We start from the raw sequence: 15,387 nt of genomic DNA, 5'->3' as shown, positions 1-15,387 counted from the left end.
ACCCCGTACACAGAAAGCACACAATTTGGCCAAATTCATGCGCAAGCACTAGAAACTCACACAAAGAGCCACAAACGTAGCCGCAGCAAACAAAATATGCATGCTGTACCGCTCATTTATGGCTTTATTTCTTTAGCGTGTTGTATAACAAATGGCCAATTCCATTTTTTACCGTCTTTTTGTTTAGCGTATTATGTTTGCTGCTTCTTTTTGTGTGAACGCTTTGATTTTTATGTTCTAAAAGGAAAATGGAGGAAGAATGTAATACATAGTTCATTATACCATTGAAGCCTTTATGCCTCTCAACAGAAAAAAATATGCAATTATAACAGTGCAATGTAAAGGTTTGTTTTTCTAGGGAAATTTTCATAATAATTGGTATATTTTCCAATTTTTATGTGTCTCAAAAGGATAGGGCTTTATTTCCAAATATTTTAGGCAAAGCATAACTAATAGAGTATTTTATTTTTGGAAATCATTGCCGGTCGTTATTTATTTTTAATGGCTCATATCGTTCCAAAAATATGTCATTGCATGCGGCTTCGACACATATTGATTAAACCACGTTATGGTGACATCTGATTTTTAATTTGCAGATGTGTTCGAGTACTGTGGACAAGTAATCTATCTAAATTAAGATCTCTAATCTGTATTAAAAACGTTTTCTATGCTCGTACTGTTTTTAGACAGGCACATTGATTGCTTTTTGTATTACAACGATGAGCACTATTATTGCATCACAGATAACGCTGATGTCGTTAATGTCGTGTGGACGCTTGTGCACGTGTTCGTTCATTCACTATATATATCCTTTCTCGAACTGTCATCAACGATGCTAACAGATCACCGCAATTTCTGTCTTGCTGCACGGACAAAAACACACTGCATGGGAAGATGAATGAAACGCCAACAAACTAAAGGAGTTGCCGCGGTCTCCGGGTTGGACAATACGTAGAAGAGGTAATGTATTTTGCTGGAGGAAGAGCGGGGCCATTTCATGCGATTTCCATAAACAACTTAGCTGTTTGTTGCTCTGCTGGCTTTGATTCAAGTAGAGACTGAAGTACCCTTACAGTTAATTAGCTTCTAAAAGCTGATTTGGCAGGCGCTCTTGAAAAGCAAAAGGCTCCAATGGACTTACTGTAGCATTTGATACGAATGCTTTTCTCAAGAGGCAGAAAAACATCTTGTCGATTTCCAAATTTCAACCCAACACATCTGCGCAGTTGCTTTGCTGCTGTTCGCAAGATTGTTCCCTCGTCGGCATTCTAAATTTGCTCCAATGCTTTTAATGTGGCACTGCAAGAGAGCGTTAAATTGCGCTGACGCTGAAACAATATAAGGTCATCCAGCCTTCCCAAGACAAAGAACCTTATATGCGCCTCTTCTTAATGGCACCTAATGCTTTATTGTATGTAAAAGTGACTTTCAAACGCAACAGGGGCATACACGTTCTTGAAGCCAAAGCGAAACATTAATCTCGAAACCTAAAATCAAAGTCAACGTGAATTTTTCAATAATTATGAGTAGGTTTATATCAAGCGCAATAAGAGAAAAATTGAAGGCGTAAAATGATTCTCTGATTAATGAATTTATGTATTTTCATATTTTGTCACTTCCCGTGGATCGCTCCAGCTGAGTATAAAATAGCATGTATACACTGTATTTGCGTGTTAAATTAATTTTTATTTATGGAAATTAAATACAGTCCGGCACCGACAATTCCCAAGGCACTCGCTCTTCACATGGAGGTCATATAAATGTACAAAATTAGTTAGCATGATATCACGAGCTCTCATCCCAGGAGAAATTTTATAAAATTGCCCATGTAAAAAAAGGAGAACGGTAATCGCCCACTAGATCAGATAGAGGACGAAGCACTGCTCAGAGGAGCCTTGCGTATTCAACTAGCCGCGGGGTTTCGCTGTTGCTAATTTTAATGAATGTTTGCATACAAGAGATAATGTAATTAAGGGAAATTTCAAGGTGACCATCAAGCAGTGAACATTTTTAAAGTGGATAGTTTTCCATATACAAAATTTTAAAGCGCATTTTGCATCCTTGCCACAAGCAATTGGTCCGTGGAATTTAGCAACAATTTCTCTCTACAATGAGAAATAAGACAATCAGGATTTTTATAACAAAAAACTTCAGATTAATTGCAGTTGAAGATTTTGGGGACATCTCACTGTCAGGGCGTTTCCTGAGCACCAAAGGGTCAATTGCACATATTCTGAAAGCGTTTAATTTGGCCCTATTCCGACGGTGAGCAGATCTTGCAGATCAATTTAATACAGAGCCCATCAGGCGTCGTTAAAGTGACAGCATGCACGTGGGAATTAATGTTATTGATCGCTCGAGGGCTTTCCTGACGCCGCAGAATTCGATTTCTTAACTGTTCTGATGGATTTTTCTGACCTCAGGGGGAAACCCAGTATGTTCAACCGGTCATGCAAATTTGATTTTCTCTCTCTCTCTCTCTTCACCTGAACCAAAATATACACGTTTTCCAGCCTGGAACCCTCTAAATCACGAAAACTTTAAGTTTTACCTCTCTGAAAATTCCTAGAGGCTTGCTACAAACACTTCGGCAACTTTTATTCTGTATTTATAAAAAATAAAGACTTATAACGACGAAGAAGAAGATTGAACTAATACATGTGCATGAATATGATGATTGATTTTTAATAAAGATATAGTATAACCAAACATTAATTTTTGGGGCAGAGTGTTTATGCATTGACTAAAAATATGAAAAAATAAAATAAATAAACACCTATCCACTGTGATTTAACTTCAAGGCTTAAAACTACACGTGGTTGGTCTAAAATAAATAAATAAATTAATGAATGAGTGATTGGGTAGTGTGTTTCCAATTTAAAGCAGGAAATTGAATTCTTAGACTATTGATTTTCTTTTACTTAAAATAAAATTTTGCCATTTGGAGCTTCCACCTCAAGCAAATATTTTTTGGCACACATCCACCCAGAAATATTGCCACACAAAAAAACTGTATATTGCGTTCTCTCCTCAATTCCCTCGGAGCTGTCAACCGTTCGTACACAATATCACGAGATTTTTAATAAAATGCGTGCGGATACGCACACATCTTTTTTGCAACTTCCATTTAGTTCTTTCAGACGTGAGACAGCTAGGCTGTCAGACACTCTCTTCCTCGTCAATGCAGTGCAGGCCAATTTGAAAAATGTGTTTCCTTCTATAGAGCGTTTCCTGGGAACACGCAGGAAATGTGACAAAAGAGTTTCGTCATCTTCTCTCTTCCTTTGTTCTCGCACTCAGATATGAGAGTGGTGTACGTTCTCTTTCTTATTCTGAAAAAAGGTTTTGCGGACGAGTCGCTTTATAATAAAGCTCTACTTTTTGACAGTAATCCCCTAACCAGAAACTGCTTTAATGCACAGGCAGTGAAGAAGTCAAATGGGGATTCTTTTGAGTGCGATTTGAATAGAATCTTGCAGCACATAACCTGTGGTTTATTTGGGAAAATTTAATAATCTGTCATGTTTCTTACTTAATTCCAGAGAGACTATGTATAGGCAATTTTTGCTGTCAAACGGAGCTCGGATTTTGATGGAATTGGTGGAGGTGTTGCCCTAGCAGACTTACAGCTTACCTGAAAATTTCAGGTCAAAAGTTAAAAAAATTCCCTTGTTATTGGGGCACAGTTTTTTAATGTACTTAATTATTTATTTAATGTTCACCAGGGCAACACGTCCACAAAATTTCATCAAAATCCGAGACCCTTGCCAACAAAGTGCGTATTAGTCTGGGTCTGGATCATCCTTTGTCTTAAAAACTCGAAGCTGACTTTAGAATTAGTTTGAAGGTAAAAATGATACCATTGTCTGCAAATTACTGGCAAGATTGTATGTTGTGACGTTTATGTGTTGAAGTTCCTTCTGCACATCATCCTGGCAAAACTTTTTTAATAAAGACACCTATATAAACAAGCGTGGGTAACTTAATATTGCTATGCGTCTAAAATTTTTTGGCGAATAGCATTCACAAAAAAGGATATATGTGTTTTGGGGCGATTCAGATTTTTTGCGCGGTCCCTCCATATTTCTTCCTGCGACGAGCTATAAAAATGCAAATTTATCTCTAGGGAAAGCAATAAGAATGCTCAGAAAGGCGGAAACTGAGAGGTCCGTCCACTGCTCATAAAAACACGCAATTTATTTCCAAGGAGAAAGATAAGAGTAAAAAAGAGCGGTTTTTCCAACATCTTGTTTAACTTTTATTTTTCGAAACAATTAACATAGCAGAGGTTTATTTCTTAAGCATAAAACATGCCTCAATTTATTTGTTACTTAACATCTACCTAATCATTTTGAGCAAATTAAACCACCGCAAAATGGTTTGACCAAGTTGGACCAAAAATTATTTCCACGTATACGCACAGATAATTTTAATGGTAGACATGAAGAGGATCACACAGAGATTTTGCAACACGCAGATAAAGATCGAATCTTAACTCGCTCTTTCTGGGCCACTGCAATGCTTGCACATCACGAAAATCACAGACAAAGGAACGAACGATCAATTTCAAACATAAATATTAAATTTTTCAAGGGGAGCGCACCTTTTAATCCGAAAATGTGCTTTTGCTACCTTTGGATATTGTTTGTAAATAATTATGGTTCGCTTGATCCGAGCTTGGCAAAAACTGTCATTGCTGAACAAAAAGTATCATATTTTGAATATGACAGAAGAAAATCACATATATTAGTTGTTGTTAGATTTTTTGAAAAATGTCCTAATTATCTGAAATGTTTTGCTGTACAATGAGTCATGACGTTGATTTGTTAGGTAGATCCAGAACACTTAGAAAACTATGGGAATAATGATTAATAATTTTAAAATCACTTATTCCTAAAGTAAATTAGGAAAATTACAAGTTTTTAATTAATAATCTATTTTAAAATTGTGACAAAATGCTTAAAAAGACCTGATTCGTGCTCATTTGACCGTCTAAACATCATACGAGCTTCATAGGAAATAACCTATAATCGGTTTCACTTTTTGGTAATTATAGAAATCATTTTTCCAGGAAACTGTGGTGAGCAATTAAAAAATATCAGTTGTCTGATTTTACCACATTTTTGTACCATCATTTGTAGGCGCTGAGTTTTTCATGAACCTGGTAGCTTTTACAGGCGTAAAAAGCCCCGAAATTCGATATTTGAACGGCCATACGGAACATTTTAATCTAATTCCAAATTCTCTAGGGTGGCAGTATGAAATCAATCCATTTTTTCGGATTAAAAGGTGTGCTCTTATCCCTATACGAATTGTTTGTGTCATTTTAAAGCTGTCCGGTGGCGATGGAAACATCTCTGTGCGACGAGCTGCTGCCGTTGCGGTCGTCGTCGCTGTCGAGCCTCTGCGTGTCGCGCCTCTTCACCGACTCGGCGGCCTCCATCCACGAACAGAGGAGCACCCCTTGGCGCTGCCTGATGCTGGGGTTGCGCCTCGGTTCGCACGGGCTGCCACCGCTCGCGTTCATCCGGCTTTCAGACGACGAGCCCCGGCACCCGAAAACGTTGAGAAAGGATTTGCGGAAGCTTGCGTTCATGAAGCAATAAGTGATCGGATTGCAGCAGCTGGAGCTGTAGGCGAGCAGCTGGAAAAAGCTGATGCCGGTGTAGCCTAATCCCGAGTAAACAGCCATGTTGTCAAACAGAGCGATTGTGTTGATCACGTAGAGCGGGGTCCAGCAGAGGAAAAACTCGAGCACCACGACAAACAGCATTTGGATGACGCGTTTTTTGCTCATTAGGCTCTTTTCAGCGTTGGTCCGCCGGAGCAGATTGCTGCCGTTCAAGTGCTCCTGCTGCAGGGCGCGTGGCCTGCCCCTGGTGCTGGCGCGCAACGAGCTCTGCCGCCTGGTCAGTGGAGTCCCGTTCAGACCCATGTAAACCTCCAGATTGCCTGCAACAGATAACGCAAAATGAAATATAGACCTGATAGGGCTGCAAATATCTGGAAGACAGCCTATTAGGGGGAATGAAGAGCGGTACCGCACTCTAGGTGCTTGACAGTAGATGACGTGCTAGAGTTGAGATACTGATGAGTATGTAGGGGGTTGCGATTTTAAGACGACCAACTATTTTTTCTGGGTGCCCTTTTTACATTTAGGATTCTAATGAGTATACTCGTTTACGAAGCATGAAATTTGAAGGCTCTGCTTGAGCCACTCTTAAAGTCGTCTAAAACAGTCTTTTGAATCAAAAATTACTTAAAAAAATCATCATCACATCGTCAAAGTTTCCCTAAATATTAGTTTTAAGTAGAACTGTATATCAAATTCTGAATTATGGCAAAAAATAAAGTGAAGACAATTTAGTTTGACATTCAACATTAATGTTCAAACTTATCTGCTGGTAAAAATAAATATAGTCCCTACCTCTTGGGTGAAATTCAAGGCAGCTGGCCAACTTAATTTTTTGTTATTCAAGAGTTGATTATTAATATTTTTCTTCCAGCTTTCTTGAACTCTTTTAACCTATTTATATATATGGTTTATGCCTGTTTGGTTTCAGATGATATTTTGCGATTCTAGACAGTTTTTGCAGTCTAAAATGATTTTAAGTGTGAGTTCCATGGCTTTTATTACATGATTCGTGCTTATTGATCGTCACAGCATGACAATTGGAAGCGCAGAAAAAATCTATAATTGAATACTTGCCAAACAAAGAAAGTATTATCTTTAAAATTGCCTAGCAGCCATAAAATCTCTCTCTCCTTCTCGTCTCTTTTGTTTCATCAAGATAATTCAATTGGCGGCAGACAACTTCACATATTGCCAAATGAATGAAAGCGGACGAATATCCACGCAGTACAATTTCGTCTCATCGCTGTGTGATAATTAAATTGAGAACTTAAATTAGACACTCAAATTCAACTCACGTTGCCCAATCGAGGAGCAATTTTTCATTATCACCCAGGGGATGAACAAAAAGCCTTTTTCGCACAGCTAATGCGAGAACCTGAAAAAACCGAGAGTATCCCCAAGAGGGTGGTGTAGGAATGATTTAGTGGCCACTATCTGTCTCCTAGTCCTTATAAAGTGGCAGTATGCGCAGGACAGCTCAAAATCCCTTCAGTCTCGAGAACTCAGAGGGAGTGCCGTACTCACAGAGGACAAATTAGTCTGCGCTGCTCCATTTGTGCTTAAAAAATTTTTGAGAGGAGATCGAGCGCATGAATGTGAGAAAGGAGTGATATAATCGAGTTTTCCAGGCTGAAAATTACGAATGATGCTTATGAACACCGGTATATTGGAGTTTATTTGTCTTTGAAAAGCCTAAAGCAAAGTTTTGTTTTTTCTCTGCTAATTAAACACATGGAAACTCCTTTGCAAAATCAACAGTTGTATTTTAGCGAAATTCCAAACCAGACAAATTTGCAAATACTCGTTTATACCATTGAATTTTTTATTTTGGCATATCATTTTAGCCAATCCATTTTTTTATAAAAATCATCCTATGTTCTGAAGAAAATCCAACATTTTTGTTGAAATTTTCAATGGAGTATTGCACAAAAACTAAACAAAAATACACCGTCTAAAATTTACAGCCCTTCATTAAGAAAGCATAAAATATTTAGAAATTTTTGTGAATTATTTAATTACGAAGTCTTTTCTCTAAATTAAAAAAACTAACACAACAGAATCTAATTTGCAAGTATACGCACATTTAACATTTAGGTGACACCTCAGAATAATGAATTTTATTACCTGTTAAAATCAAGGCACGGCTTGTTTCTAAAAATAGCACACGCACAAGCTGCTAATTTTGAGACAAAGGGGAAACCTGCTCACAACGAACAAATAATCCTTCCCAAAAGGCACAATGCAATTAAGGCTCGGAAACAAAGCGGAATAAATACTCACCGTCTTTGTTGGAATATCTTGCTTCTGCTTTCATCCCTCGCCAAAGGGTGCGCGAAATCAAGACGTAAGTGGCTGTGAGCGCGATCAACGGAACAACGAGCAGTGCCGCATCCAGCAGCAAATTGTACGCCCGCTCGTAGTCCAGATGAGGCCACTTTTCTCTGCATTTGTGATGACCTGCAACAGCCAGCACCACAATTGGAGTTTGCATGTTGTGTTCCATTTCACAATAATAAACAACGCGCAATTTGCGAATACTCTTCCAATTTTTAAAAGCGCCAGCTGCTTGTTTCCACGATTGCCTGCGTTCTATGAACGTTTGAAAGCGGTTTGCATATTCTAGAAAGCAAACAATTTAATTTATTCGAACTGCTATATTATGCCCTTAGTTTAGCCAAACGAGGATTGTTTTATGCTTGAAATACCACGCAGCTGCGTTTGGGCGCGGAATGTTTGATGTGTATTCTAAATTCAAAATAGACCTCAACATTTTCATGTTTGCGGGTATTCATGTTTTTATGTAGATCGGTTAGATGCAACGCTAATTTCCACTTTTGGAGATCACGATTAAGTTGGTTATGGTAAAATATTAATTAAAGTTCCAGGTATCAACAGATATCAAGAAGAAATTTATTTCCTTTCCAATTTTTTTACCAGAATCTGAAAAAATAGTCTATAGTATTGTTTAGGTAATTTTTCAGAGATGATTTTAAAACACGTGAATATTTGGTTTGCGATGCATTAGATAGATAAATTTTAGGCAATCAATTTATCAGTATTTTCAGATAGTTAAAAGCAAGTAAAAATCAGCAATTAATTGAATTTTGAGTTTCCGCGGTCATGGTTGAAGGCTGAGACTTACCTCTTACCCCCAGGTGAAAGATTTTCAAATTGAATTAACTTATTTGTCAGCACTGAAGCGTTTCATGTTTTTTTTTGCCGCGAGAAAATCCATTTTAACGTATCTCACTCCCTGGTACCGCTACTGTGAGCGCAATACAATGGTTTACTGATTAACTACATCTTCATGCACCGTGTTTTTTTTATAAAAATTTTATTTTGGGGTTATTGCATACCAAGATAGGAACACTGAGGAAAACAAGACAAAAACAATCCTCCAAACAGGTTTTTTTTTATTTTGTCTTGTGTTTTTCTTGACGGGATATCAGAAAAAAGTAAGGAATGGCAGTAAAATACCGGGTATCATGATTGAAATATTAGGTTCCTTATCTAGGAAATGCAATCTAACGGAGAGACTTCTAGAAAAACTGATTTTACTTGATTTTTAAATCACTGAAACTCAAATTTAGAGTCTTCAGAATAAGAAAATTAAATTGATTAATATTCATCAGCTTTTTTAACTGTGGAGTAATTAAAGAAATGAGCATTTTCTTAACTTGCTTCGTTTTAAAACTTCCACAATTATTTTTCCATTTTCAATTATTTAGAATAAGGACTACGGTGTTTGAATACAGGTAACTCTTTCAGATACACCATTAAATAATTATTTCCGAGAGTTATTCCTACTGGTTATATGCCAGCAAAAGGGCTCTTTGCTAAACCACAAATGCAAATCCGAGTTAAATGAAGCTATCAACCATGCATTTAAATACTACGAAGAGCTGTGTTCTGTGTTGAATAATCATCACGCTAGCTTACCTGAAAGAGATGAATGCCACATAGGTCAGCAGGTATAGGATAAAGCTGATTAAAATCGTACTCGAGCTTATTACAAACGCACAAACGCAATGGTTGTTCGCAAGCTGTGGGCTTTCGAACTGTTCTCTAGAAAGGAATTTAAATGCACAAAGTGCGACGCACGGCGCGGTGCCTTTTAATTAACTCTAAGAGTTATAATTTCGTCTGCCAGCCAAAGTGGTTTTCCACCTCAGCGCAACTCAGAAATGCTTTCATGGGAAAATTTATCTCCTGGCCGGATGGGAACACTTGCCTTGACTTGTTGGCTGCAGTTCCGACAGGGTGGCGACCGGCGTCATGAGGACGAAGCTGCCCAGCCACACGGCGGCGATGAGGCGGTATGCGTGCGACAGTGTTTGCCAGTGGCGTGACCTTAGGGGGTGGCAGATGGCGTAGTAGCGCTCCACAGAAATCGCCACCAACGTCCACACCGACACGGACACGGAGACGGCTGTGAACAAGCGTAACATTTGCGATTCAGTGACTCGAAAAGGGGCTTACGAAGCTGTTTTATTAGGTAGATTTACTGTTGAAAAGCAGAGCACCGACAAGCTGGCGGAAAAAATTGGATTTCCTGAAAAACAATCGCGTAAAAGTGTGTCAAGGCCTTAACGTTATTAGCCTTTTTACAGAAGAAAAAACATTGTTTTTGATAGAAAAAGTCAAATTGTTACTCCAAAAGGCCAACAAATTGCTGTAACCTTCTAAAAAGGGTTGTGTTTTAATTTTTGCATCAATTTTGTTAAGTGGTTTTTTGCGTTTCATTAAGAAAAGTTCAAGGTAGAGGTTTACAGGCCAACAGTTGAGAAGATTTTGAATTGTTGACTGTAGAAAGAAGTTAATATAGAGTTTATTTTTTTCGAAATTTAGCAACAGTTTATCTCTCTAATATGCAATAATGAAATCAGGACCGAGGAACAGTTAAATTTCAGATTAGGCCAAATTTCTCGATAAATTAAATGGTTTGTCAATGATATTTAAGCTCGATTTCGATTCCTTTTAGGAGCGATCTATCCAACGGTATACGAATTATTAGCTAAATTTCCCTAATTTTAGTAGAATAATTAAAATAGAACAAAAAGAAGGCCCAAAGCTCCTCTGCGGCCACTAGGGCCCCATGTTATTCGCTTGGCGGTGTTATTGGGACCCAGTAAGCTCATAGCCCACGGGATGTACTAAGCAGAGGTTCTAGAAACATAAATAAATCATGCTTTTCAATCAGGAGACAGTGCTCGCCATTTTAGGAATATTTTCCTAATTTTTCAATAATGTTTTAGATAAGTTTGAAATTACTATTCAAAAATTGTACTGTTAAAGAACCAATTTAAAAAATATAAAACAACACTATTTTAGATTGATAAGTTCCGTTCAAACAATAAATCCAGACCAGTTGAAATAGTACTAACAAACAGGCAACCACAGAAATCTTTGAAGGAACTAAATTGCAAATTGAATCACCGTTCTAGCAAACATCTTGATCAGCCTAGTTGCGTGACCTACTTGAGCAAACAAATAAAGAAAGAAAGCTTCAAGCAAACACAATAGGTACAAAAACGATCAATGGATCTACAAAGCCTTGCCAATTCTTTCAAAGTGACGCTGGAAGGCAAAGTCGCCGTAAACTAGAATGTCAACTGGCCGTAACCGAAGGCATAATGCAATTTATCGCTCGCATATATTTTACTTTTATATGAAATGAAAGTATGCAACTGGTGTAGCAGCAGAGTTCAACTGGTTGCCTGGGAACTGCTTGTTCGACTTTTATTTTACCGTCAACTACCGAAGAGAATGAGATGTATGCTTTTAAAACTATAGTAAATTCACCATAATGCTGATTTAAAAAGACCACGCTACTGATTGTGAGTAACAGGCTATTCAATAATAGATTAAATCAAACTGCAGCGCAGCTCACCATCCCTTCATAGAATATAAGTAGTTTAATTGAGGAAAATCGCGTCTTTACGAAATAGTCCTGCTCTTTAATTAATTTGAATTCTTCCTATTAAAAATTTCATCTAACTCTGAGTAAATCCACGTTGAGCTGAGCAATTTTGTACATTTTAATTAAGAAATTCTTGTTTGTTTAGGCAAAGTTTTTCTTTAAATCGCGATGAGCGGAATCAAAATTAAGCGAACAAGTCGTTGAGAAAACCCGTTTAATTTCTTGAGAAATTCGGGAAAATCTTGAATTTGACTTTTCAATGGTCCTGATTTCATTATAATTACTAAATATCACAAACAATAAATTCAATGAACTACTTCTTGCTATAGTCAACAATGATACATTTCCTGAACGAAGCTCTACTTTCAGAAGCAAGCATTGCTGGGTAAGGAGAGTAATACTTTACTCTCCTTATTGTTGAGCTCATGCTTTGCAATGTGAGAATCCGAGCGATTGTTTGCGCTGATTTGCGCCTACGTTTGATTCTCCTGCATTCGGATTGGGGAGGATTGCGAAAGCTCTACGACCCGCTCGCTACTTGCTAGTTTGCACCTTTCCGGCATGCGCGAATTAATCTCTACCTCCAACAATCCTCGTGAACCCATGTTTTTTTAGCTGAAAAACTCGTATAGTGACGAGCCATACATATTTTTTTTAATCTTTTCTCTAGCAGACGCAAACGCGACTCGAACATTTATTGCGCACGTTTAATAATGTGTTGCTGCTGTCAAAGTCACGAGGAAAACCGCAGAAGTTAATATTATCAACTGGTATGAAGGTTAATTTTAGCAAAAGCGCTTTAATGCGTGAGAAGCAATATATTATCCTTTATGACAGTGACGCCATCTGTCAAATGAATGTAAGCTCTTGTGCGACGAAAAACGTCAATGGAAATCATGCTAAAATGCAAGTGACGACCGAAGGTTGAAAAGCAAAGGCTGAATAATTTTTTCAATATTCCACTCCATTGAACAGACGTCACTATTTGACAATTTATCGACGTCGAGAGACAAACAATTTGGCTTCGCCTCGGAAAAAGGACTGCCCACACGATGGAAAGGCATTAGTTTTGTCTTTTGCGAGAGGCACCAGTTGCTTCCAAATGATCGCCTCTTGAAAAAAGGTCTGGCTGGCTTTTATGTATGACAATATATCGTGGTCGGGTCTTGTGGACCCGAGTGCCGCTCCCCAAAATTAAATTCGTTCTCCAGAAATTCCTCGCCTCGTTCTCGGGAATGCTAAGCAAATGATTGGTCTTGAAGAGGAAAACTTTTGCTTGGTTTGAAAAACATTAGTTCAAATGGATTCGCACAAAAAGCCGGCAATTAACAAAACTGAATGGATACTTCGTGGAAGAGCGAAATTGGCCTCCTCCTCGCGCTTGGTGATTTAGCAAACTTGCAAAAGAGTTTTTGAATATCGCACAAAGAAACTCATTAATGCAGATTTAACGATTCCGTTGCCTTTATTCCCCTCGACCAACTGAACGCAGACGGGACCGAGGCAATTTATTGTATGCTTCCTCAAAACACACATGCCAGACCTTCATTAGGAACTATTCGTGCTATTTGCTTTCTCACAGTCGGATTTGGTGCGTGCAAGACTGATTGTTTTGTGCTGCTTAATGACAAGGGTTGAGCACTTTTCTTTCCCGGCTTTTCAGCCATGTCCCAGAAGCTCTAAAAAGGGTTTGCAGTTTTGTCCGTCTTCTATTTTCCTTAGATATTTTAATCCTTATTTTCCGGATTATGACAATAATAAGTATTTTCTACTCCTGTTCTCAGCAAATTACCGAAAATTCAGGGAGTCATTTTCTTTGAATAGGAAGTGCAGATTTTTTATTTATTGATACAAAAAAACTACACATACAAAAAAAACTCTTGAAAAGTAACCATAACGTGTGTGAGCTCGTAGAATTAATTAGAAGTGATGACTATTCTAAAAACACTGGAACGTCTTTTTGCCAACTATCACCCATTTTCCCAAACCTTTTGCTAAAAAATAATAAAAAAAACTGGAACTTCTAGATGAAACAAAATAATTTCCTTGGAGCTCTGAGCCATTTTTGTCTTTGTCTTCGCATCCGAAGGAATTTGCGATATCATTTACTTTCTAGTCGAGCGATATCTTTTATGAAGGCTAAACATTATATGGTATTTTTCAACGACACGAAGAATGCGAGCTAAAAATAGCGCACGCCTTGGAGCGCCTGTGGATTGCGGGATACGCCATCCCGGTGAACAAGCGTGCTGCACAGGTTGCATAACTTCCCGAGAGATTGCTGTAGCAAAGGAAATTCTCTGCCACAAGGGAAGGATATTATTTAGCCTTTATTTGATGGGACGTCGGAATCATTTTAAGTGTTTATAGAAATACAGACGGTGCTTGAAAGGGACAGGAATAAAATATATATTGCGTATTGGAGGACAGAGAACCAATTCGTGGGGCGAATTTTACGGGCCATAAAATGGTTCAGCCCATTTTTCAGGTTTCTTCTTCACCGTGCCAAGCAGTTTTTTGGCTCAACGCACTCTACTCGGATACCAAAATGTGATAAAATATTGGCTCTTCCACCGGAAAGTGACGCATAACATCGTAAGTAATGTGATCCGATTTTCCATATTTTAGTTTTAACGTTGAAAATCGTTAAAATTGTTCAATTCAGTAAGAACTTGATAACATTTAGAGTTTTAAAAATGTGAAATAAGCATAAGAGGACATTGACACAGTTTAAATTCAAATTTTTCTATTAATCTCCAAATATTTACAGTGCTTGACCATTTTATCTTGTCAGATTTTTGTTCCTCTCGTCGAGTATGGATGACACTTCTTGGGAAACTCTTTTTGGTGAAATAAAATAATATGTATTTAAAGTAGGGAGACATTCCTGACTATTTAAAAAGCATTCCAGCTTTGCAGCTACTTTTCTCAAAAATTTAGGACAATTTTGGCTTTAACTCACTCCTTAATGATTAATTTATGTATTGTTAACAAGGATTTTCAGGGTTTCTTTGAAATGAAATATCACATTTTTAAATGCAAATGGACTAACCTTGCGAGTAGGGAATGAGCTTGCACATGAGCTCTCCAAAGACAAAGTCCCTCAGCAGAGCGCCGATCAAGGTGAACGGCATGCAGAAAACACCGAGAAGCAGATCCGAAACGGCTAGGTTGAGTAGAAACACATTTGTAATTGTCCTCATGCGTTGGTTCTGCACGAGGGTGAGGATGACCAGCACGTTTCCGACGACGGCCAGCAGAAAAATGAGGCTGTAGAGAGGAATTTGCACGCGACCAGCTTCCCAAAAACTCGGAGCGGCTCTCGCCGGAAACACTTTAGCTGTCCAGTTGCTTTCAACACTCTCATTCACCCTTTCGATCGCGTTCCAATCTGACACATCGACTGTTTCTGTCCAGTTCATTTTGAAAAATTTCACACTCTTATCTGGAAAATTGTCATTCTATAAATTTTCCCCAGTTTGAAATAAGAGGTAAAAGTTGCTCACCGCAGCTATCCTGTGGCGCGATGCTGCCGAACGCAAGGGTTGAATCGCACTGACGGGGGTGCCGCTCTTGCAGGCCAGATGCGCCCCCGATCTGGGCGAGAGGCGCGCAGCGCACCATCATGCTGGTGCTTGCCACTGCCACTCACTTTCACTGCCCCCTTAACACGTTTTCATTACCGACGCTTCAGCAAAACGCATATTTCACACCAAATGATTGCCTTTTTTTACCAGTGATTTTGAAATGAACAAAAATCAAACACTGAGGAAAATAAAAAAAAATCGTTTTCTATATATGTGTTTTCCGACGTGTCAATTTACGCTTGGTT

At 38.3% G+C, this 15,387-nt stretch overlaps 2 protein-coding genes across 2 annotated transcripts in view; one reads left to right on the top strand and one right to left on the bottom strand.

Moving 5' to 3' along the window:
• LOC135946563 (CXXC-type zinc finger protein 1-like) overlaps positions 1-15,387 on the top strand; it is a 176,827-nt gene that overhangs the window by 19,437 nt on the left and 142,003 nt on the right. The gene's annotated exons all lie outside the window — the stretch shown is intronic.
• On the bottom strand, positions 4,241-15,307 carry LOC135946774 (cholecystokinin receptor type A-like). The gene is made up of 5 exons (XM_065495138.1): positions 15,062-15,307; positions 14,608-15,000; positions 9,867-10,064; positions 7,916-8,092; positions 4,241-5,952 (listed from the first exon to the last, which is right to left on the bottom strand). Exons 1-5 carry the CDS (start codon positions 15,180-15,182, stop codon positions 5,327-5,329), a joined length of 1,515 nt encoding a protein of 504 aa, XP_065351210.1. The 5' UTR covers positions 15,183-15,307; the 3' UTR covers positions 4,241-5,326.

The sequence above is a fragment of the Cloeon dipterum genome, chromosome X (assembly GCF_949628265.1).
Source record: "Cloeon dipterum chromosome X, ieCloDipt1.1, whole genome shotgun sequence".
Lineage (NCBI taxonomy): Eukaryota > Metazoa > Arthropoda > Insecta > Ephemeroptera > Baetidae > Cloeon > Cloeon dipterum.
This window is presented reverse-complemented; position numbering and strand designations above follow the sequence as displayed.

What these genes read in the sequence shown, in the direction of transcription:
- LOC135946774 (XM_065495138.1), bottom strand. Translation starts at nt 15,182, where the DNA reads ATGATGGTGCGCTGCGCGCCTCTCGCCCAGATCGGGGGCGCATCTGGC. An exon ending in GCTCATTCCCTACTCGCAAG is followed by an intron (nt 10,065 to 14,607) that starts GTTAGTCCATTT and finishes GCTTGTTCACAG; the next exon opens with CCGTCTCCGTGTCCGTGTCG. An exon ending in AAGATATTCCAACAAAGACG is followed by an intron (nt 5,953 to 7,915) that starts GTGAGTATTTAT and finishes TATCTGTTGCAG; the next exon opens with GCAATCTGGAGGTTTACATG.